This window comes from Amblyomma americanum, chromosome 8 (genome assembly GCF_052857255.1).
Source record: "Amblyomma americanum isolate KBUSLIRL-KWMA chromosome 8, ASM5285725v1, whole genome shotgun sequence".
NCBI lineage: Eukaryota > Metazoa > Arthropoda > Arachnida > Ixodida > Ixodidae > Amblyomma > Amblyomma americanum.
Genome location: NC_135504.1, coordinates 18271768 through 18297486, shown reverse-complemented (window position 1 = coordinate 18297486; position 25719 = coordinate 18271768). Strand labels below are relative to the sequence as shown.

The 25719-nt window shown below is 44.5% G+C and overlaps 1 protein-coding gene across 7 annotated transcripts in view; it reads right to left on the bottom strand.

Annotated features, from left to right (window-relative positions):
* Window positions 1-25719, bottom strand: part of LOC144101013 (prominin-1-A-like) — a 53394-nt gene that overhangs the window by 11653 nt on the left and 16022 nt on the right. For all 7 annotated transcript variants that reach the window (XM_077633995.1, XM_077633992.1, XM_077633993.1 and 4 more), the window contains exons 5-19: window positions 23849-24057; window positions 22565-22685; window positions 21571-21637; window positions 21122-21202; window positions 18863-19074; window positions 16477-16557; window positions 15317-15377; window positions 12532-13325; window positions 10781-10861; window positions 8294-8371; window positions 7360-7425; window positions 5383-5520; window positions 3759-3848; window positions 3299-3435; window positions 764-817 (exon numbers count right to left, since the gene is read on the bottom strand). In XM_077633995.1, the coding sequence (XP_077490121.1) occupies window positions 764-817; window positions 3299-3435; window positions 3759-3848; window positions 5383-5520; window positions 7360-7425; window positions 8294-8371; window positions 10781-10861; window positions 12532-13325; window positions 15317-15377; window positions 16477-16557; window positions 18863-19074; window positions 21122-21202; window positions 21571-21637; window positions 22565-22685; window positions 23849-24057 (2270 nt within the window). The remainder of the gene's footprint in view (window positions 1-763; window positions 818-3298; window positions 3436-3758; window positions 3849-5382; window positions 5521-7359; window positions 7426-8293; window positions 8372-10780; window positions 10862-12531; window positions 13326-15316; window positions 15378-16476; window positions 16558-18862; window positions 19075-21121; window positions 21203-21570; window positions 21638-22564; window positions 22686-23848; window positions 24058-25719) is intronic.

Here is a 25719-nt window from a genome sequence, read left to right as displayed (position 1 = left end):
TCAGCATTCCCAGGCGCCATCTGAGACGGCGTTACAGCATGCGATTTCGTCAGCGCTGACGACGGCATGCAAGCTGTAGCAGATCACGCTGATGCGGAGATTGTGGCTGACATCATGGGTGACGAGGACGCAGACTTGTGCAGCGGCGAAGGTTCCGACGAAGAGGACCAACCACCATGCACTGCAGATGAACTTGCATCAGCTTTCAGCGTCATTCGCCGCTGTTGTGGCACAATGGAAAGAGCTGGCCTTTCTCATTTGGACACTGTCAACAAGCTTGAGGACAGCTTAATGAACTTGATGGTGCAGAAAAAAAAAGCAAGCAAAGGTCACAGATTTTTTTCTTCCGAAATAAAGTGCTCTGGTCTTCGTGCTGTGTTTTTGTTTTTTTACGCGCCTTTGAGGCACAGATCGGTAAGTTCCCGTTAGTCACGACATCGGAAAACTGCCTTGAGATATGTGGAGTTGTAAGAGAAGCTTTTGACATGCATATTTTATATTTAGAATTATCGATATATCGAACTATTTTGCGATCCCCTTCGAGTTCGATATATTCGGGATTGGCTGTATTTAATAATAATAATTGGTCAGGGAAAGGTGCAGTAACTGTCTCACTCGGGTGGACATCCAAAAAAGCATGACCCGCAAAGCCAGGTAGCATAATATGAAGCCTTGAAGAGAACTGGAATAGGTTAGTGCAGAGCAGGGCAGTGAGAACTATATTTCAAGCTGTGGCACACAGAGACACTGTCACGGAGCTTACCGTGCCAGCGGAATGGTGTCACTGTCCATGTAGCTTCCTCCAGAAACATGATCCCTGAAAGCGCAAAGTAAAAAAGGGAGGTAATTAAATTCTGCCGGAGTCCGCCAAAATTGCATATACTACATGCATTCGAGGAACGAAAGCTGCTAGATCCTCTGCTAGCAAATGTTCCCGCAGAAAAGACTGAAAACGCTCCTTGGGTATTGTAAGCCTGCTTTTAAAGTGTCTCTGACAGGAAAGCAGAATTCTGGCCTGCATGTTTAAGAGCCCAGCTCTTAGGAGCACATTCCTGTGTTGAGCGGCGTGCCTCGGCGTAACTGAGTGAAGAGGAGGAAATATGGCGATAGCGAAGAGAGCGTGCGAAGGAAAGCGTAGAAGGAGGCAACAGTGGCAATGTAAAGAGCACGGAAGAGTAAGGCACGCTGTCGCATGCTCGCTGATTACGTCACCGATAAAGTATGCATCACTACCCATAGATGGTGCCACAGTAGTGTGCTCTGTAAGTGCGCCGACTGTTCACCCGAGAAAAGGCTCATTGGCGCCGGAACACTGTGCGCGCTGCCAGAGTTGAAACCCAGAGCTGCCTCGGTTCGGCGCTGTGCGTTCCGTATGTGGTTGCCTAGTGTTCGAGTACCCCAGAAGCTGCACTTGAAAAATCGCATTACCGAAAAGAGTAATTGTTGGCAATTTTTTTTCCGAAGTCATTATGGCTTGCCAGGCTACAATGAGCTCACAGGCTTCAACAGAGCTTTCATGGGAAATAATGGAAATGAATTTTAGAAAATACTAATAATGCGGCGGGTATGTATGCAAAAGAAAAAGGCGAAAAAAAGCACATCTGACAACAAACAACCTCATTTAAAAGAAATTACTGAAAAATAATACCCCTAGTTTTGACAAACAGCAGAACTCTTGAGAAGCAAAACTATGTTCAGACTTTTCACATCTAATGTGACCAAAACAATCCACATGAGTGCAATGTAATGGTAAAGACCATAAAAACCCTTGCCCATTATCCTGAGGGCTACACAATGAGGTTAAGTACGATGAAGTCCACACTAAACATCTTTGCATGACAAACTGAAACCCGTCACACGTACCTCTGCTTCACTGGGAAGCACATTGGAAACAAGATCGAATTTCTAGTTTATTCCTATGCATTCCCAGTAGCTCATCCAGGAGAGAAACAACAAATCTTTCTGCTGCTGCCACTTGATGCGGCTGGCATTGATGTGAGGAACAGCCATGAACTATGAAATCAACAAATTAAGTCCTGTTCTGGCACATACAACTGCACACTATTTGACATGTTGAAAAAAAAAAAGAGCACAAAAGACGAAGACACAGCAAAAAAAGGACAGGATGAGTGCAAACCCTCAACTGAAGCATAACTAGAAAAATGCACAAACTTACACAGAAGCCAAGAAAGCACACATACACACAAATCAAAAGTTCATCATCATCATCATCATCAGCCTGACTACACCCATTGCAGGGCAACCCCCCATGTCTCTCCAATTAACCGTCATTTGCGCACTGCGGCCACCATATGCCTGCGAACTTCCTAATCTCATCCGCCCACCTAACCTTCTACCGCCCCCTGCTAAGCTTGCCTTCTCTTGGAATCCACTCCGTTACCCTTAAGGACCAGTGGCTATCTTGCCTTTGCATCACGTGCCCTGCCCAAGCACATTTCTTCCTCTTGATTTCGACTAGGATCATCAAAAGTTAGTTGAATCCAAATATGCTACCTTCAGTTCACAGTCGCCATGTGTGATGTCCTTTCTTGTATTCTTTCCTGTTCTGCCCATTCCCCTTTTTTCTAGGTGCTACAACACCAACTCGCCCAGCTATTGACTTTGCTAAAAAATCGTATTTGTCATCCTTTGTCTGACGCACACAAAAATTTGAAATTTGAAATTGGTCATTCTTGTTTTTGCAGTCATAGATGCCTAGGAGCCTCCTGGCGCAGTTGTGCAGCAGCAGTTGTGCAGCAGTTCGGCAATGCACCATTGCTCTGCAATAGCAGGTGCTGCCACCGGTGGGGCTTGTGCGACACAGGTTGCTCTTCCCAAGCAACCTCTCGTGAGCAATCATTAATTTTCAAAATCCAGTGGGCAGGTTGTCATGACGCCACAAGGTCATGTGACCTAGGTGGCCCACCTAGCTAGCTCATCCAGGGGTTTTTCGCTCACTACGCCGATGCCAACGCTGGATCTCTGCAGAATGGGAGCCTCAAGATTATTGCATTAAAATGCCACTTAATGCTGGCAGCAATAATGCATCATTTTACCTGACTGGCCAGGGTAAGCGAGAGATGTTGGTAGATTTTCTGGCCTGCCAATGATGTGTGCGTCTTTGCTTGTCCACTGTGTGCCTTACGCTATGACACATGTTAAACAGATGCTGCCCCATCACTTCCCACTACCACTTTCGGTCGGGTCACCTAGCTTAAACACCAAAAAGTTCTGGCAAACTTCAACATGTTGCATTAAAGAAAAAAAGAAGGGAAACAACTAAACCAGAGATACTCACGAGTCCACAGGGCTCAGTGGGTCCAAATACAGTGTTGCCGGATCCACCCGGGCATACAGTGAAGCCAGGCACAGGGCAAACATGACTGCCGGAATGCCGACGATGAGGAAAGCGGCAACACTGAACCAGTAGCCATTCTGTCAAGCCAAGCAAATGCACGTCCCGCGTCAGAACTGGCCACAAATAGCAAAGCGAGAGAGAGTCGCTAATCATCGTGAGCTCCCCTGCATGGGCTCAAATACAGAAAAAGCCTTGTTTCAGTGAAAAAAAATAACCTTGTGTAATTCTTGAGAGCGCACGGTCAAACTACGACACCACGCAAGCAAACGCTTCTGCAGGAACTTTCAAGAGGACCGTCCGGGTAAGATATGCACGTTGTAAGCAATATACATGAATTGTTCACAGTTGCCACTAAACAATAGTTATAGAGAGGAACCAGCAAAAGAAATGGCGGTCTCACCAGCGGCAAGAGAATGTCATCACAAACAGAGCCCACGGTAGCACTGTAGACAGCGAACAGAGCTCTGCAGTCTCCCACATTTTCCTCCACCTGAACAGTGAGAAAAGTTATTAATCAAGCTGTACGGCCAACGCCAGCTGTTCCCATGAATAGAGCTGCAAGCAGCACCACTCCCCACAATAAAAATCAAAAGTTTGCTGTGTTTGCTGCAAGTCACCAAGAAGAGAGTTATGCACCTCTCCTTTCGGTTTGGTTTATGGGGGTTTAACGGAAATTTCGACCACCTGGGGTTCTTTAACCTGCACGGTACACGGGCCTCTAGAAGTTTGCCTCCATCGGAATTCCAACGCCGCAGCCGGGATCGAGCACCTCTCCTTTCCTTAAAACCAAAGGAAGGTTTAGAATGCAAATAAAACAACACTGGGAACTAGGCTATTTGCTTCATGCAAGTGGGTCTTGGAACCCATGATGTGCGCTGGGAATGATATTAGACAGTTTTAGCTGCGCGTACGCAACGGCTTAGCGTACGCGAAGAGTTTGCGGGGATGGTAGTGCACACGCGCAGAACACAAGGACAAGCCCTGCGTCTTGCATGCGTACGCTAGCCAGCAGAGTTTGCGTTGCGGCGCTTGCGTGGCTTGTGTACGTTAACGATGACAAGATGGCGGCCCTCTGCTAGCCCGCTTCGGAATAAATACACGCCGCCGCTGGATTCTCTGACACAATAGCTTGCTTAAATGGTAGCAGTTCGCTTTTATTTCGCCTACTCTTGCCCTCACATAGCGGTATAAGCGATAACTAGCCCCTGTTTTTCAGATAATTTGGCGATTTTCAAGCTCCTAGGCCTAACTAAATGCAGTGTGTTTTCCTCGTAGCAACGACACCTGGCGAAGCAGTTTTATAGCTTTTAGTCAGTTCTTACATTTTCATAGGTTTGTATTGTTTTTCTTCTTTGAACAAAAAAAGGCTTCCAATGCACTCACCCTAGTTACCAGTAATCACGGATGAAATTTTCATCAACCGAGCATGGATGTGCTTTGACGTCTTGTCACTAGAGGGCGCTACTGTTTACGTGTGCGCATGAGGGACGCTACGGCATGGCCAGCTAAAACTATACTTCGAAGCGGACAGCGTAATGCACGCAGCGCTGTAGCGCTTTGCGTACGCACAGCTAAAACTGTCTATTGAACTGAAGACCAGAAGCCAAAGAAGGCCGGTATGCTTGCGAGTTTAAGACACAAAAATGGGGCTGTGAGATGCCCAACCTGGCAGTCGCTTGCGAAATGTCAAAATGGGACAGCCATTCCAGACCTCTCGGTCACTAATGCTGCAGCACTCCGTGAGCGCGCACAGAGTGTGCGCTCACGCAATAAAAATGCTGGGTTTTCTGCCGATGAAACGGAGTTTTTTCATTCGGCCTACATTTGAGGTAAGTTTTCTTTTTTTTTCTGGCTTCGGACTTCAGGGGGGTCGGCTTAGAAATGGAGTCGGCCTAGATTCGAGTAAATACGGTAGGTTCCCTCACATACTGAACTGTGCCGTGCAGTTATGTTGGGATTACTGGCACGTAACGAGCAAATGCTATCATACGTCAAACAGGGTAGATAAATGAAAACTAGCTTACCCCTTTTCTGGTGTGGTTCAGGTACTGCTGGACCAAGCCAATAAACTTGTCCTTGTATGTCTTGGCTGTCTCAACAGTTCTATTGACGTCATTCTGCAGCTGTTTCCCAGCTTCGTCGATTAGTTCAACTGCATACACCTGAAGCACAAAACGTTGAGTGATTAACAGACTGACAGATGGCTCGATTGATTTTCACATGCCACAGCAGCACTGTGGGCTCAGACATGCTGTAGCAAAGGGTCCGCCAGACTAACTTCAACCATCCGATGTTCTTTACAGTCTGTGAGGATCTTCACATGGGTACTTCTGCATTTCACCTCCACAAAACTGCAGCTACCCTGGGTGTGATCGAAAACACAAACTCCTGCTCAGCAGCTGAATGCCATTACAGTTATTGAAAAAAAAAGAAAGAAGAAAAGAAGGTACTGCACAGGAGAACCTTGCAACAGCAATTCTTTGCTAGACAAGTCCAGTATTCTCCGAGACACTTGGGTTATGTGCGGTATTCACCTACAGGGCAGAAACATTGAGGCTAACGGAAAGGGTTCAGCTTAAGTTGAGGACAATACAGCGAGCTATATAAAGGAAAACGATAAGTGTACTGTTAAGAGACAAGAAGAGGGCAGAGCGGGTGAGGGAACAAACGCGGGTTAAAGACATTCTAGACGGAATCAAAAGGAAGAAATGAGCTTGGGCAGGGCATGTAATGTGAAGGCAAGATAACCGACGGTCCCCAAGGGCAACAGACTGGATTCCAAGAGAAGGCAAGTGTAGCAAGAGGCAGCAGAAAGTTAGGTGGGTGGATGAAAGTTAATCAAGTTAGGTGGGAGGCTGGTGGGTGGCCGCAGCTGGCAAAGGACGGGGTTATTTGGAGAGACATGGGGGACACCTTTGCCCTGCAGTGGGCACGCTGATGATGACGATGATTCGTTTACATTGTAGTGCCTTCTTGTCATGCTGCTTTAAAAGGCAACACTTTACTGAAACTTTCACGATAGGTTCTCCAAGGTCTCCTGATTGGAGTCTTTTGCCAAATTTCGCAGCCAGTCGGCATTTTGTTTCGATACAAATCAGTTTTAAATTTTCCCATTTTGTGGCGTATGAGATTTGTATGGGCAACCTTTCGTTCTGTATTTGCTAAAGGAGAAAATTTCAATTTGTTAACTGCAGACAAATAATGACCGCAGTTGTCTCTCACAGTTGCCAGTTTAACCAATCAACTTGCACGAGTTTTTTGACAGTATCAACGAAGACTTAGCATGGTCTATTATGACCTTATAGTACTTTGGTCAAAACCCAGCTTCCAGTTTTAGTTTCCTGCTCTTTGACGCTTTATAACCGCGTTCTTCATTATTTTGAAAAACTATTCATCACAACTAGAACTGGAAGGTCCATGAAACGCAAAGTGACCGCCAACTCAAAACGTTAGAAAATCCTCTGGAGTTTTACCCTTCAGACAGAGCTCCCTATAGGCCCACTTATTCTTTAAGGCTATCATACAGTATATGCTTGTAAACACATAGGTGCCTGTCTGCTAATAGGCCCCTAATGGCTTCTGGTAAGAGGCCTCCTTAGTGTTCCGTGCTTTCACATACACAGGTGGACAGCTCAAGGTGGCCCAGTATGGCAGGAAAAATAAATACTGAAAAATTCTTGCGCCTTTGAGCCTTTTTCTTCAGTCAACTAACTGTCTCATAATACTTACTGAAGTAATTTTCAATTCTAATGTGTTTTTTTATACATCAAAAAGATGGATGTATGGATACGCACCACTTTTGAGGCCTTCTGAAGTTGGTACGAATGTGCACCCCCCCCCTTTTTTACAAAACCAATGGCCGGAACGGGTTGATTGAAACTGAGGTCAATAATTTCCAGTCTTTCTGAGTGCAACTATAATACTTGTATGCATATGAGACATGCACACAGCTTGCACCTTAAAAAAGGTTGGGGTTTAAAACACTGCAAAACAGTACTCACATTCAGGGTTTTGTCATCAATCTTGAGAAGACTTTCCGCTCGGTCAATTGAGGGCAGCAGCGCTTGCTTCAGGGGTAGAGAGGCACGAATGCACACAATCAGTTCAGCACACCCTTGCCAGCAGTCAGGAAAGGTAGAACCGCAATAGTGCAAAGTGAATGGCAAACACATGATAAACTAAGCGTACATGCCATATAGTGGTCATATGAAAAACAATTTCCAGCCCTGTTTAACGCCCAGCATATCACGTGCGACACAGACTAAAAATGTGAATAGCTTTCGTTCATGCTTACAGATATGTATCATTGCCTCATTACACTGCCTGAACGGCTTTATATGACCTGTTTATATTAAAGCACAATAGAAGGGCCAGCTGCCAAAGATGCAGGAGGCCTGCTGGAAGGTCCCTCACCGCAAAAGTTAGTCCTAACAGTATTTGTGCGCTGTTTTACCAGTGCTAGGCACATGCAAATTGTCATAATTCACTAATTTCAGTCATGCAATGCATCCGCCAGTTCTTATACATTTTTACAATGTAGGAACCACTATAGCTAAGATACAACTCAAGAACCAAGCAGCAAACAACCCTCAAAGGAGACCCTTCAAACAGGGGTTTCGACCAACAGTTATGATTAACCCCATTTCACGGAGGCGTCTGCCAGCCACTTCCAATGTTATTCTATGGAATTAATGTGACTTCGTGGCCATTGACAGGAAGGGCTCCTTTGAGAGGTGTTTGCCGATTCGTTCTCGAGTTGTATCTGACTACAGTAACGAAGCACTGGAAGTTCACCACTTTCATCCAAAGGCCTACTACTCCTCCACACAAGAGCCTACACATGGCTACAGGTTAGAGCTCCAAGTTTCGTTTCTACCTGTCAACATTGAAGCATGTGGTTTTGCTGGTTTCCAAGTGCAGCTCGCACCACTTTACCTTTTGTTCATCGAGTTTCTGAACAAGGCCGTCGAGGTTCTTGAGTTCAGCAGTCACATTGTCCAGGATCTGTTTCACCTTCAGTGCACATGGAGAAGAGCAGAATTGTAGGTCGCCATCTAACAGGTGTGTGGACTATGCACGCAAAGCCATGCACACACAACATTCAGGCATGTTTGAATTTGCTCTGACGCAGCAAGCAGCCTACTCTGCTGCCCAAACTGAGAGCTCAACCACATAACACAAACACATAGGAACAGACGTGACAGTCATCAGAGCTGTGGTTTCGTGACTATCAGAGAAGGCATTAGACAGTTTTAGCTGTGTGTACGCAAAGCGCTACAGTGCTGCGTGCGTTACGCTGACCACTCCGAAGTAGATTTAGCTGGCCGTGCCGTAGCGTCCTTCAGGCGCACACGTAAACAGTAGCGCCATCTAGTGACAAGACGTCAAAGCACAACAATGCTCGGTTGAAGAAAATTTCATCCGTGATTACTGATAACTAGAGTGAGTGCATTGCGAGCCTTTTTTTGTTCCAAGAAAAACAATGCACACCGAAGGAAATGTAAAAACTGACTAAAAGCTATAAAACTGCTTCGCCAGGTGTTGTTCTACGAGGCAAACACACTGTACTTAGTTAGGCCTAGGAGCTTGAAAATCGCAAAATTATCTGAAAAACAGGGGCTAGTTATCGCTTATACTGCTACGTGTGGGCAAGAGTAGGCGGGATAAAAGCGAACCGCTACCATTTGAGCCAGCTACTGCGTCGGAGAATCCAGCAGCGACATGTATTCATTCCGAAGCGGGCGAGCACGGCGCCATCTTGCCAACGTTAACATACGCAAGCCACGCAAGCGCCGCAACACGAAGTCCGCTGGCTAGCGTACGCACGCAAGACGCAGGGCTTGCGCTTGTGTTCTGCGCATGCGCACTACCGTCCCCGCAAACTCCTTGCGTACGCTAAGCCGTTGCGTACGCACAGCTAAAACTGTCTATAGATGCAAAGCGCTCCAGGTTTGGGACATTTAAGCGAAAACCACATGTGACGATACTTCGTGGCGACAACGAAGCCCGCATAAAATGCCTAACTAGGTGTCTGTTTTAAGCCATCTCCCTCAACACCTACAAAAGGAATGGAATGCAATTACCACGTTTACATGAATACAGCGCAAGTATTTTTCCTTAGTTCGTCAGTTTCATAACACACCTCGCCTTATATCCTGAACCAGGGCACAAATATGAGATTTTTTTTTTCCACTGCTCCTCACGATAGCTACAATGAGCTTCTTTACCAGGCTCTAAAGCTCTCAGGAGAAGCCAACTTTTCAATAGATTTCGGACCGTGTTGCATGCACGGGCAAAGGAGAGAATGGCTACAAATGTGAAAAAAGTCGGTGTGAGACACTGAGAAAAAGGAAGCACTGAAAGAATTGGATGCAGTAGGGAAAGGATAAAGAAGGGAAAATGGGCATAGAACTCGGCAGCACGAAACGCAAAGCAGCAACAGCGCTCGATGAAGCCGCGTATTTTTTATCCATTTCAGTTTTTTTAATCTATTTCTTCAGTGTGCTTTTGTGCAGCATTCGTTTGGCTGTAGTTGGCCTGAACACGCCAATATCGCTTTATAATTCTAAGACAATATAATCTCTATGATACGAACACAGCTGACAATTTTCCAAGTTCCCTGGCCTTCCCTGGCCGAAGCATATTGTGCACAGAATGCCGAATTTCGGATGTTCTGAACGCTCTCCTGCACCACTGCGGATGATACGAGTGCATGAGCCATGACTAAGCGCTGCCCAACACTGACGCCGCAATTGCTAGTTGCACTGTACGCACTGCAAGTTGTGAGCTGTGGCCTTGTGGCCGTAAATAAATCTCATCAGCATTAAGTATATCTGCGAAAGTGCATTTCAAATGTTTCTGCATATAAATTTTGTTCAATTTGGATGACACAAAATTTCCGATAAGATTTCTTTTGTGACCCTGCAACATTCGTATCATGGAAAGTGTACGGTATTTTGTTTTCATTCTTGCAAGGTATAAAACTACCCCCTCACATTATGTATTTGTGGTCGCATTACATAAGTGTAAATGCGGTAAGCGGTTTAGCATATCTGAAATGATGTCTACTTAGCTGTGCAGGAGCGGAATCGGGGCACAATGCTATGGTCAGCACAAAGCCTAGAGCTAAAGCCAGAAGCACTACAGCTCTCCACTAAGTGCAGTGACGTACAACTGTACCTACAACACCTCTCACCGCATTCCGCTGTCGGCACCGATGAAACAAAGGCTGGACAGTACAAATGAAAAATTAAATCCTTCACCGCTTTGACCGAGATTTCTTCTCATAGCATTAGACTGCTCGATTTTCAGGGCAAAGCCAAGGCTTAATCTATCTTAACCTTTCTTTCTCTTCATTCACAAATGCAAGCTATTACAGAATTGCGGAAGTGCCCAAACAAACAAAAACAAACTAAAGCTTACATTTGGAGACTTGTCAGACTTGAAGCTTTCCATCTTAGTTAAGACCTCCGTCAAGTTAAACTTGAGGTGGCTTTTGTTGACCTAAGGAATAATCATGGGTACGTACATTACTCATCTTGGTACTGCAGAAACAGTTAACTGAGTGAGTGATGAATTAATCAGCTGGTTAACTGACAGATTCATTAATGCATGCAACAATGGTTAGAGCAGTAGAACACGAATTCACACAGCAAGTAATTGGCTATACATACTGTTGTGAGGTAACCACACCAGAAAAATACAAAACCGATACCAACATCAGAAAGGCGAATTTCATAAATACCAACAGCCGTATACTCAGCAATTTGCAGGGTACCACATAACAAATTTCAATGACAATGGCGCGAAACAACTCATGGCGTACTCTGGTGTGCTCAGTGAAACGCTAGTAAATTGGGGAACTCATTGAGAACTGAACACTGGCATTAATCCATGAGCCAACTGGAAGATAAATTTTTAATCCAGACAATCGCTTCAACCGTGAAAATGTTTTAATTTGGCTCCTGAAGATTACGCTGCCAGAGCTAAGTAGGCAACGGCATGCAGTGTATTTGTGCCCAAATACTGGTGCAAAAACTGCAACTGGTGGATGTGTTTGCAGCCTTTTGACACCAACTATACAACAACCCAACACTGCGATTAGTTCGTGCTGGTCACTGCCATTGCAAAGCAGAACTAGAATCTCATTCAGGTGCAGATTAGGACGCAATGGGGAGAAAATTTTTATAACTTCACAGATTTTCATAAAGAGCACGCCAGGACTGCACAGATAAAAAAATTCAAGCCTTTCCTGATAAGTAATCATGCAATTTCCCTTGGCTCCTCATCTGTCTGCATAGTGACTTCACTGTATTCAAGGTCTCGATTATACTTCTTCCGACTCATTCCTGTCACAATTGGTTATGTAAATAAATCAACAAATTTTAGGCATTTTAAAGCATTCACGCTTGCAAAACAAGTGAAACAAAATTGACAGCTACCGGAGCCATGGCAGAGCTACCGTAAAACATGAGCCGTCCATATAAAAGACTGGATTCCTGCATTCATTCTACATGCCTCACCTGATATCTTGATATATGACGTTTTTCAGACTTCAGTGCAAATGAATCTACATTTGTGGACACTGCCCCTTGTATAGGCAAGACTTGATAGAATCGACAGATTTAAGGTTGCTTCCTGCACCTGAGCAGGGTTTACCAGCTTAATGGGTGACAAATATCAAAACACGCAATTTTGAAAACAGCGAAGATTTATCTCTTACTAGCTACACCAATGCTGGGAGCAGTGCTAGCAACTTAACCCCACATAAACGGCAGTGAATAGTGCTGAGAGAGGTGTGAAGCAGGCAGCTCTCATTTCAAACATTGATCCCATGGTTCCCGAACAGGTCTCTGGGCGGCATTCTGCACCGAGAATGCCCCGAAGCCACACAACGTCAATGTCAAATCCACAGCACAATTGCGTTTCATATTGCTGCCACTAAACTGAGCTGGAAATTATAGTCCGCAGAGAAAAAAAATGGAGCAAATGATGAAGGCGCTCACTGCATGCACGCGGCCAATTTTAAGTGTGAGGGTCCGCCAAGGAAACCAACTCATGCTCAGCTCTTTTCCAAATCCAAAAATTACAGCAAAAGAAATCTACAAAGGCTTTGAGAACACATTATCCGAGTCTCTTTCTGACCCTTTGAACAAAAAATTCCGGCCACACACCTTATCCTTCAAATCTTCAAGATCTCGCATGTTCGTGTTGATGCCTTTCAGCTCTTCAATCTTGTCGCTGATTTCCTGCTGGACAATGCTGTCGATCTTGATGCTGCCAATCATATTGTCGAACTCCTTCATGCCTTCATCAATATCGATGTTCGCCACGTCCCCCTTGCCCCAGAGCCACTCGGCCGAGTCGTTCGCTGCCTGCTCTCCGGCTGCCTGGCGCGTCAGGTTCATCACCAGGTCCTTGCCAAGCAGCTGGAAAAGGCTGTACGACTTGTTGCGACACTCGCTGAAGCGCCCCAGGGCCTCCTCCACGGCCGCTTCGCTCAGGTTGAACGGCAACTCCTTTCCGGCTATGCGGAAGGCCATGCTGACCAGCTGCTTCGACTCCGGGCCGCCGGGGTTTCGAGCTACATCGCAGATGCCTCGCTGCCCCATAATACCCACAGCCAGGATGACCGTCGACAGGACCATGGGGATAAAGAAGGCCAGGATGAAGATGACTGCGCCGGTTGTCAGACAGCTCCCGCCAGTCTTTCGGTTGCAAGAGCCCTCCCGTGAGCCACAGCCTCCCCATGTCAGACCCAGGATGTAGCAGACGAGCACAACAGCAAGTACACACGCTATGGCGAGAGTGCCATAGCCATAGTACGTGATGTAAGGACTGGCTTCTTCGAAGCGGCTCTGGATCTGGCTGACATTCAGGGCATCGCCTTGGGGAATGAGGGGCAGGTTGAACTTGTTGCTCATGTTGCCAAGCGTTTGCTCGACGTCATTCAATTTGGCACGAATTTCTGCAGCACACACACACAAAAAAAAAGAAGTATAAAAAGACATGGGGGGGGGGGAGGTGCACTTAATTATTAGTGCATTACTTTATTAGTGTATTAGTTGGACCCCTGAATGGCACCTAGAGAGCACAATACCCCGCTATGCATATGCCAACCAAGAGAACAAAAGCCATGTGATTCACAGATGCTAAAGCGCATAGTGAAGGGAAGTGTGGCACGCTTGCGAAGAATTATGTTGACAGAAATTCCCACAGCAAGAGCTAAACGAGCTGCTCAGGATAATTAACCACCTTACCAATTTTAATATAGAGAGTGTTTCGTATTTATCTGCCCAGTTTGTAAAAAATTCTCCTGCACAAACCACTGGTCTATTCTGCTCAAGCACAGGACACAGGGTAGCTTACGATAGTCTGCATTTTTCAACAAATAATTTAACATTGGAACTTGGCTCGACTGCCCGGAATCGGTGAAAAACTGGAGTCGTCTGCGCGTAAAATTTTCATCGATGCGAACGGATAGCCGATGTAAAAGGCTGCGCCATCTGGCGAACTGCGAGACAAGCAATATCCCTGCTCGGAGCTGGGGTAGGTCTCGCAGTACCCCAGGTGGCACAGCCTCTCATATCGGTTATCCGTTCACTTTGTTGAAAATTCTGCGCAGGGACGACTCGTTTTTCACTGATTCCGGGCAACTCAGGCAAGTTTCGATGCTTAAATTATTTATTGAAAAACAGACTATCATGAGCTATCTTATGGTCTATGCTTATGCCTAAGCAGGCAAGTAGTTTGTGCAGAAGAATTTTTTACAACCCAGACAAATAAATATGAAACACCCAGTAGTTTAGTGTATAAAGCATTTTGACAATAATACATGAACAAACAAGTTCTGCAGCCCTCAATCAGCAACTGTAACGTTCAGGATAATTAACAATATTGAAACTAGAACTGAATGAGTGGAAAAGACCTAGCAGTTGCCAAATTAAGACAATCATTGTTATTGAGAGAAGTAATTTTTACTGATAAAGTCATAATTATGAAATCTTCAAGGAACATCTACTTTTGTGCGACAATCCTAAATGTCTTTTAATGTCACATTAAACACGTCCTTGTGCACTTAAATAATATGCTACGCAAGTTTTTTTGTGAAGAGCTTTTAAGAAATTTTGATGCAGGGAACTTGCTAAAAATGCATGCCAATGGTACAGTATCTTTACATCAATAAATGCAACAATCGTAAAATTTTCATCCTCCCTATCACAGAACTTGTGCTATAGGGTTTTAAAGTTTGGGCTACAAAAACAGGCAAGGATTTGCATTCCCATTTCTACAGAGCTGAAACATGCCCTCTCTTCCTATCAGCAGAATGCAGCCCCCCATTGCAGTTAATAGTTTTCTTAAAACACAGTATATTGGTAGCACCCATTATTCAGGGCACATAAAAGAAGTTGCTGCAGATGTTGCCTTAAACAGTGTTAGGGCGTCTGCACCGACACTGCACATCTGGTGTATGTGGCAGTGCTAGGGGAATAGGTTTCAGAGTCTTCAGGCTCGGGGAGTTATGTTATGCAGACCTTTGGTTATGTTATGCAGTTATGTTATGCAGTTATGTTATGGGAGTTATGTTATGCAGCTATGCAGACCTTTTGGTGCAGCTCCTTCAATGGCACGAAGCCTCGTGAAGGCGCATCTCGCGAGCTTGTCCTGTCCAGCCTCAGAGCATTTCACCTGCCTTAGTAACGCTACTGATGAGCGAAACATCCTCAGTTCCTTAGGGTATTTTGTTGCTAGCCAGCATTACTGTTGTAGCAGCAATGAACGCCTTTTTGTGTCAACCCGTTTCGCTCTTTCATTCTCAAAAGCAAGGCCCGGTGGTGTCGGCCTGCGCTCGGTAGCGTTCACAGTCACTGGCTGGGGTAGGCCGTTTGACCTGTCAGCCACAAATAAGGGGCAAGACGTATTTTGACCCTATGAACACCCCCACAATGGTTAACTCACTGTCTGTGGCAGACTTCACTTTGTCCATGATATCAGCCTTCCTCTTCTCAGTGTCCAATGCCTATGAGAAAAAAAAAAAAAAGTTTCCAGTTTGTCCAACAGCCACCAACACGATGAAAGCATTTAAAGTGTTTGCAGCTAGCCATCTGGTGGTATTTTCGGCAAGCCTTTGGCCTCATATTAACATGCTTATGCCACAAATAGTGGGCCTGTTTTATCGATTCTGTAGAAAAGTACATACTTTGCCATGCCCTGAAGTATCGCCAAACCAAGGTCACATTGTTCTTTAAACAAACTGGATAGTGCCTTGGACCACTACCGCTTCTTGTGCTACGAGTTGTGCCAATTTTTGCAGCAATATCAAGGAATGAAAGGCAAGGTTTCACGTGTTTTTAACAAGCTCTAGATTCAGGAGCAGCACATTTCGGTAACTGTGTTTTCCACGTTCCAAGTAACTGTTTTCAATATTACTTGCAGATTTGTCTAGGTAGATTTCTGTCCTTACAATTACGATGAATGAATACAGGACCCAAAAAACACACTTTTTCTCAAAAAATTTTACTTTGTCATAATGACGTTCAGACACACAGAACTCTTCTGAATTGCTGAAGAGCTGTTCTCGGCTTTGTTAAATTACCTCTTCAACGTGTCAGAATTAGGGGTGTGAGAGTAGTTGAGAATTTCAAATATTCGATAGAACAGCAAAGTATTCGATTTGATCTAAATGTTTGGTATTCAAAATCTCGAAGTATTCGTCTCGAGCGAATAAAACGCTTGATTCGTTTGGTGTTGGTTTAGCACACCTCCTCCAAGATGGCAATGTGGTGCACGCATAACCAACGGCATGTACGGCAGGTGTACATGCCGTGTGCTTGCCTGCCGTGCCCGCTTGTATGCCGTGGCTGGTCTCTCATATGCGCGGCAACAGACGTGAACAGGTGTAAGCGTAGCGCTCAGATTTGCATCTGACAGATGTCTGTGCTTGTGTTACCTGTGGTGCGCACGCACCAGAACCTTCCTCTTCCTTCCTATGCACTTAACCAGGTGCAAACTTTTGCTTTGGCAGTAATTTGCATACTGTGCCATTCCTAAATTTGAAAAGCAAGATTGTGAAAAAAAAAAGTCGTTCTATGTAATTTTCATTAACCCAAAGCACACACCTCGTCAATTTTCTTCTGAAGTTCAGCAGGCTTGATGTTATCGAGATTCTCCTTAGCCTTTTGGATTTTGTCCAAATTCACCTGAAAGAAAGGACAGGCACGACTGACAAAGGCCCAATGACAACTTGGTAACAGACTTGCACTTTCAATTAATCAATGTCCGATTAACTTTAAGCCCATATTTTGATAATTCCACATTTAGAAAAATAAAGTTCCCAAACACAAGTGAGCATAGCATTTCAATAAGAAAGCTAAGCTAATCACCTAAGAACTATAGCAAACCGTTAGCATGTTTAAAGAAACAAAAAAAAAGCATTGTTAGACAGTTGCTATCAAAGCAGGGTACTAAAAATGGACGAACACACTAAACAGCGATACGATTTAAAAAAATTGTTTGGACATAAGATTACTAAGTTTTCTTGCCCATCACAGTTTACAAAATCTGTAATAACATAGGAAGCAAATCAGTACCTGTTACAGCAGCATGTATAGAAAGAATAAAATTCTGACACTTATTTAATTAGTTCTTTCTTTTTCTTCTTTCATTCACAAGTAGACACCTATGGCCAAAGACCTTGTCAAAAGATTATACTAACACTCAACAAGAGCGAATTTTTACACCATTTGGCAAATGTTGCTGCAAGCACGTGGATAAACACATCAAGAGCGACATTTGTGCAAAAACAAGCAAAGATTGGTCGGGAAAAAGACAACCGCGTGCAGCCTCATATTTTTTTTACAGCACCATCAAGTTACCGTTCAGCAACATCATTCAGAACCTCACGCCTGTAGATGACAACAACAAGCTGAACACACTGCAAACTTTCCTTGTATCCTCTTCATCCAAGATTGTCGCACGGAACCTCTGCGCACATTCTACAGCTCCTGGCGTCCGGCGAGAATAATAATACACCCCTATGGCTGTATCTTTGTACTATAAGCTGCCACAAAGTAATTCACTTGTATGTGCAGGCACACAACACACACGGTGCTGCTGATGAGAACCTCCGTCGTCCGCAAATGTACGGCCGACAATGTCGAGCGGCACCGGACAACAAACACCGTGCAAGACCGCAGAAACAACAGCGAACCATAAAAGAGCCATAACCCCCGAGATAAGCACAGGCACACACACTGCAGCTCTCACCCAGCTGGCCCTCCTTTTGCACTGCCACTCCTCAAAACCGCAATAAGCCACGGAAGAAGATTGTTTTTGCACGTCCAACTGAGAGATAAGCACATGTGTGCGGCTACTGTTCAGGCACTCAACATTATACAGCAAAGCGGATGTCGGCGGCATCAAAATTAATCTCAAAAGAAATACAAACAGAGAAGTTAGCAGTAGCTCTCTTTTTGCAATAACAATGAAAGAGCGGGAATTTCCACACTACAGAAACATGCCGCTTGAGTCTCTATCTTTCTGGTTGGGGACCACGACTGTTTTATGATACAATGTTCCATGGCACAACCTCGGGTAGCCCCGAGTGCTGATGGAAGTGAATTTTTCTCAGAGGTCGTCCTTTCCTGAAGTGCGCGATGGATCGCAGAAAAGAAGACGTAAAACTGAGCAATAAGCAGTATTTGGAAAATCCCTACGCTTTGTTCTTCGCCAATCACGACGAGCAACAACGATTTATGAAGAAAAAAATTCTATAACACACAATATATTGCAGGGACTTTCGAGACTGGCGCAGGAAAAAAAACTGCTCAAAATTGGAATTTTATGGGTATAAGTAAAAGAATTTTTTTCATTACGGCATGGAACATTACTCACTGCACGAAAACCTTCGCCTGTGACCACTGCAGTGCACCCCTCCATTGCAGAGCTCCATAGTGTGGAAATTCAGACTTCCTACAGGCGTCACGGTTCATGAACTTAGCAACATCTAGTTTCTTCAAGGGCAGTTAGATCAGCTGCAATAGCCCTATACTTCACCTCACAAGTCATTTGCAGCACTGTGAAAGGCAGAGCTCTCTCCTCCAATCGGGGCCAAGGAAGACTACAAACAGCCTCAAATTTTTGAGCAGTGTTGCTACCATTTTCAGAATATTACTGCACTAATTGAAAAGGTAGTTCAGGATGGTGTTTTAAAAGCACCGCGAGTGCTTCATTCACTGGTTAAATTACCATGGAGAGTCTGCACGAACACAGCGCTGGGCAGGTAAACATGGCGTCTGCCAAATCGGTCAAGTCTCCCGCGTGCAGCACCTGGACACTGGTGCTCTTTCCTTCCCGGAGATGGAGCCACCAGTCGTGAGGGTGAGGAACATGGAGGAACACTTTTTGCAGTGCACACAGCCTTCACAATACTGCAAATGACTTGCAAGATGAAGCACATACTTCATCCTACCCCCCCCACTTCCTTTATATGGGAGAAGTACATACAGACACAGATATGAACTCCAGCTCTTTCTTCTGTTGGTTGATTTTATCGCAGACAGCAGGGTCAGGGGGAGAGGTATCCTTGCATTTTTGGTATGCGTCCTCAACGGACTGTTTGATACTGTCGATGGAGTTTACAATCTTCGTCACCAAAGTTTTGGCTTGCTCTGCCGAGTCGGCGATCTTGTTGACCTCAGAGCTCAAGCTCACAACATCTGTGGATACGGAAAACTCAATTAAGAGGCACGAAAGAAAAGCATTAACGGGACAGAGCACTTAATTTTAAGCACCCAATTTTTTTTCCGGCGCAATGGAAAGCTTGCTGTCTAAGGTGCTCGATTCCGCAACAATTTTGTTAGAAACACTGTAGATGATTTTTAGAGAGTATTTTTCTATCAGCGCATGTGTGCATTTTTTATGTAGGCTGATGCTGGAAACCATGATCAGTGAAACCCATGGCTATTGCGCATTGGCAGAATGATATACCAAAGATAAATCTCACCCCCCCTAGAGAGTAATTAGACATTTTTAATATAGAGTAGCATCCATTTCAGTTTCCACACCCAAAGCTGTTACGGCCCAGTGATGCACACTTTGTCGATGAAAGTGCGATTTTGCGGTGATACCCTGCCAGCATCGGCCTCATAAAAACGGGCACATACACTGATCGAAAAATTCTCACTTAAAAATGTCTACAGCATTTCTAGCTAGACCACAATGGAATTGAGCACCTCAGAAAGCAAGCTTTTCGTTGAGTCGGGAAAAAAAATTCAGTGTCTTGTTCTTCGAAAGAAAACTGATTAATAATTGAAGTTGGCCTGTGTCACTAGACTAGATTACTGTGTCTAGAAATGCCAAACAATGAAATACATGTATCGCACCCATTAGTTGTTTTCATCAGCCAACTGTGATGACATTAAAAACACTTTTTACCAAGGATCTCAGAGGCAGCCACATCATCATTCACTTTCGTCGGTGGTCCCCAAGTCCCCTTTGTTACTGACCCTGAGAGTTTTAATCGAGTGGCATGAAAAAGAAAAAATGTTCCGCTTATGGATCCAATTTTCTCAGTAATCAGTGCTCTTTTTGGCTGCCAGATAAATGTCAGCTTAGCCCTCAAACATTTTATTCTTACCATAGAGAAGAATGGATTGAATTGTGTTCAGTCTCTTTGAGCAAGCACAGTCTGTGACTGCTAAGTACCGAGAACATTTGAAGGGGGACGCATTGGCAGCAAATTTCCCAGCCTCTACACCGTGGCAGCAAAAGAACGCTTGGCGAATTTCCAGTTAGAGATGTCATGCTACTGGTAATGGGAGTGTTTTTATGTGGCCAGGTAATGTGCATGCCAAGCCACATGTAAAGGGTGCACATACATAGAACACCATGTAATCTTGCTTTTGTTTTCTTTCCAATGCGTAACAAAGAAAATGTGTACTTGAACATCCAATTCTACTGCAACCGCTGCAGAGCAGGCTTTCTCAGGGGAAATAAAGAATTACCAGATGGCCCAGCAATGATGGTGCAAGTTTCTGAGCTAGCTTAAATTTGACGATGCATTATAAAAAAAAAATGATACTGTCATTCTACACAGCAGACACTCATAAAATTACCAAGTTATTCATATATGATAAGGAGAAAATTGTGTGAGTCAGCCATCTGTAGCATTAATACATCAAGAGACTGGGCATCTGAATCAGTGTTGTAGTCAGCAATTTTCACACTATACGGATTCTTGATGTCATTTTCGTGCTTGATTTATATTTTCTGCTTTTGCTTTTACTTTGCAAAGCTATATACTCCCCCTCTCTCTGAATAACATACAGTTAAGAGTTCAGCATTTCCCTTATCTGTTTGTGCTCTGTGCCTGTGTCAGCTGCTTCAATATGACAAGCATGAATGCTTTACACTGGGCAACTCAGTGCCATCCAGTGCCCTGTAATAATAAAAAAAAAAACAGCACAGCCATATATTATGTTGCTGCTATGCTCCTATCAGAACTCTTGAAGCAGTGTTCATCCAAGGGTCGGCTACCCTACAGCCCCGGCAAGCAGGCAGGCGTATGCCTCGGATTGGAAACTCTGAATGACGTGATGTTCCCAGGAAAAAGCCCAACGAGATTTGCAGTCTCATGCGTAATGATGCTTTGGATTCATAAAACAGTTTTCAAAACATGGTGGAACACTGTGCATCTTTCAGCATTCTGCACAAAGAAAAAAACCAAGCAAGCAAGTAAAAAACGACAGACGAAAAGAGACTCACTTTTAGCCACAGCCTTGAGTTTGAAGGCTGGGGATGCGGTGATGATCTTGGCAACATCATCGCCAACCTGAAGCGTGCAAACTGGGAAGAAAAAAGAAAAAGCAGGGCAGGGCGACACAAATGACGTTTTCAGTTTATCAGGTGCTATTGAGCGATAAAACTCAAAGCATCATATGAACTTGAGCCGAGGCCAGCGGACTACGGTTTAGTACCTCGGATCTTCCAATCGCACTGAAAAAATGACACAAAACCAAATCCTCAAGTTCCTGCACACGAAAAACCCTTGTGATAAGTAAACGCATGAATGTACAAGATGCCAGTGAGAGCAAGTGCAGTTTAAAAAGGCACCAGTGGCCACTGCAGGGAGAGCAAGCGACAGGTTGAGAAATGCATGGCCACACAAAATATGCTGCTACAAGACGACGGCCGCAATAAGCCATGGGGCTCACCATCCAACCTCTGCTCGAACTCGTCTTTGAACTCTCTGTAGTTCTTCACGAGCAGGTGGTCCACTTCCTGCAAGGAAAAGAACCCGCATTAATTTCTTGAAAGTCCCAAAAGCTGCAAAATGCAGCCACAAAGATACGAAGCGGATTTTGCTTTGAATTTCGCTTAAAGCACTGCTCCCAGATGATGTGACATCTGCTCTTTAGCCACCATACGGCGAAAATTAGCAAGCTGATAATGATCGAATCTTTAAAAATAGCCTGCTTTCTATCTTCTCCGAGTTAGAACAGCCACAAACCTGAATGATTACCTTTGCTTTTATGTAGCGCCTCTTCCAGAAATGACGAACTGCTCACCAGTACTACAGACCAGATAATTATTATTATTATTATAACAGGCATACATTTTTCTAGCCTATAACAGGATGCCTTCCACCATGTCCTTAGTATGTGTTGTGCATTCTGCTACATGTGTTGAACTGCAAGCACGAATAGTCTTCACTGAACTTTTTTTTCCACACACGTCACCTAGAACTATGTGACTAGAGTCCTCACAATCCTTTCAGTGCTGCAACATTTTTTTTTTTGTGCTGCTAATATTAAAAAAGAAAGTAGTCGAGGACAGTGTCAAAGGATGCTGAAATCTCCTTTAATACATGTCTAGAAGAGAAAGCAACCATAGAAATACCAAAAATATCCTAGAAATGTAACATATCAAATCAACAGGAGCTTAGAGATTTTAACAAATACCAAAACATACATAGGTAAAAACTACATACAGTGCTAATCACTACTGTTTCATACGAGTTTTTTATTCCTTGAGCGACGTCCATTTTTCAGTCCCTGAGGCTTCTATACACTCTTGTATGCAGTTGGTGGTTGGTACATAGGTATTCTAGAACAATTTTAGAAGTATGATGGCAGTAAAGAAATGTACAGTGCTCACAAGTGCAACGCCCACAGAGAAAATTCCAGCTAGGAGAGAGCGCACACTTACATCTTTGGTCTTGTTCACGATGAGAACTACATCGTGCGCAGAGTTGCCAAGACTGTCTGGAAATTTCATCACTGCTGCCGGAACATATGCATTCGTCACAAATGCACACACCACAGCGAAGCTGAAATGACAGAGCACAGGGGAGACTCAGCAAAGAACGCCCAACTCCAGGGCAACCAGCAATACAGTCACCCCAAGCCAAACCCGCACCAGCATGAAGAGCCCTCTCAATAAAACCCAACTGCAAGGGACTCTTGTCAATTTGAACTCACTTAATTTGAATCACTCATTGGCGTTTCAGTACCATAAACACATTAAGTGCCTTAATGAAGCGGCTTCCCTTAGTTTGAATGCAGCATAATTAGAAAAAGTCTTCCGTCCCCTAAGTAACTACTGTAAGCAACTAGAGCAACTAAGTAAAGAACTACAGTCGAGCCCACTTATAACGAAACTGACGGTCACGTGGATTGTGTTCATTGTACAAAGTTTGCAGTAAGTGGACTTGCCCTATTGCAGCCAAAAAATACACTCAGACAAAAGTGGCGCTTAATTCTTTAACAAGCACCGTTAAACCGAATTTGTTCCTTCAAGACAGACCCTATCAAGCTACGTCAAGGTGACGTGAGCTAGGATTTGGTCCTGTGATCAGCCCATTTTTCAACCATGGTGGGTTGTGTGAGGCCGAGCAGAATCTTGTGCTCCAGGCTGGCCTTGGCCACTCTACTCCAGCTGATTTTTCGCTCAACACTGCCGCTGCTGCCAGATTTTCTGCAGAACAGGAACCTAAATGCTCTCACGTTAAAAATGTTGCAAATCCTGTTGGCTTTGTACAATCATCACGTTTCAAATACAGCAAATCAAGTGGTCTGCAGGGACTAGTTCTAAAATAATGGAGCAATTACTCAATGGAATCCACCCAAGCCCAGCCATATGGCCACAAAGAAAACCTGTACAGCATCCACAGAAACTTTATATTCGAAGAAAAAATTGAGCTGATCCCGGATAATGTACGCAGGAACACAGCTGATCTGAGGCAGTCACTCTACCAACTAAGCTAAGACAGCCTGCAGACAGCACGGCGAACCTGAATTGATTGACAACTTGAAGCAGGAACAATGTTGGTCCGATGTGTTCAGAGGAACATTACCCCAGGTGCAGTAGATTTGAAACGAGCAACTACTTCTTGCATCCACGCAAAGATGCCAGCTCTATTACACCACAACCACAGCATTTTGCACAGCGAGCATCTTGCCGCAGGTGGGAGAGATGGAAGCAGTGACTCACAGCAGCACAACAGCGAGCAGAAAGAGGACGACGCCCCGCCAGCCACGCCTGGCCGCGTCCCCCTTCTTCTCGGGCACATTGTCGGCACCCCCGCACCGCTTGCAGCAGCAGCGGCAACACAGGACCAGCACGCCGACGAGTGGCACAACCAGAGCGAGGGACAACCCAATGCCCAGGAGGATGAGCATGCCCTTGAACATCGGGGTGAACTGCACACCACACAAGACGACTTACAGGGTCACTCTGTACTTCCTTCCATTCTCAAAAGAGTGACATCGTGAACAGGGGTTCTCAATCTTTCCACCTCTAGGGAAACCAGCAGCTTTCAAAAGACACTAAGGAGCCTCCTGTGTCTTGGCTTGCCGAACTGCTCGCTGAAATGAACATACAAAATCGGAGCCTCTAAATAAAAAAATGGCCAAATTCAATTAATAATGAATTGCTGTATGGGGAAAAGGCCTGCTATGAGCAATTACCATATGGCCAGTCCCCCCTCCCCCCGAAAAAAAAAAAAGCGGGTAAAAAGGAAAGGTGTGTACTGAGACTTGAATAGGTATAAATGCCAAAAGGCACTCCAAGGAACTCAACAGCAAGGAACAGCATCAAGACCGGGGTGAAGGCACAGGCACAAGTGCCAACAATACTTCTGTCATTCATCATCTTTCATTGCCCCATCTTTGCACCTTTCCTTGCTGTTCTGTCAAACCAACTAGCCCGTACCAGTACAGCCTCATGTAGTTTGTTCTATGAAACCCAGTATGAGAGCCTTTGCTCAAGAGGGGAACTTGCACTACCAAAATCATCTAAGTGCACGCTGAAGCAAATAAATTTATTTCTTAATGCTGCACGCCTCCCGTAAGCTAAGCTAGGAAGTAGGTCAGATGATGCAGGCACAACAAAAGCACTGCAATCAACCAAGAGGAAAAATAGAGAGCCCAACTTTTCCCTACCATTTCCTATGCCAAACATGAAAAGATCTGCCATATTTTAAACAAAGGCTTAAACTTGGTCGAGTAAACAAGCCAGAATTGCCAAGTCCCCAACCCTCATCTGTGCATATGCAGTACTCGCCACAGGGCTTTTGGAGGCATTTTGCATAAATTAACGAAACAAGTAACAAAACAGCCAGAAAATGCATACTGCGTCAGTTAAGACGCACATGTCTGAAGAAGTGCAAACTGGCACAAGAGAACGGGAAGGAAACACTACGAGACAGGACAAGTGCTCGCCGCATCTCTTGTGGTTTGCCCTCACTTTCTGGCGTTAGTTCGCACTCCTCCAGCTACGTGTGTCAACTAGCTCTAACTAACTAAAGTCTTCCCGACAGATGTTTTGTTTTTATTACGCTGTAGCTCTGTAAAAGAAGCCCACAAATAACATTGTACACATTTTGAGCATTTAAACTGAACAAATGTGACATCTGAAATGCCACTAGGTTGTGAAATTAATTGATGAATAAGACACCAGCAAATCTCTAGTAATTGATAACCTCTTAAACTGCAATCGCATGCTGCAAATTAAGATGGCAGGTTTGTCGACTCCAACAGGTGCACCTCACAACAACCACATGCGCGATTTTAATTACAAAGCTACATACAGAACAGTGTCGGAATAAAACGTCAAGGTTTTCAAATTTTGCAAAAAAGAGCAACTCTTAACTGTTACGAAGCCTAAACAGCAATGTCATGATTCCATGATCACTACAATTTAGCTTTTCTTTCAAAAACAAGATCAATTCCATCCAGAAGGAGAAGAAATTGCTTAATGAAATCGCATTCTCATTTTGTATATATTAGAAAAAAAAAAGTCAGGGCTCGACTCAAGCTAAAGCTTTCTCTTATCTTAGAACTCAACCTGCAAACAAAGTACAC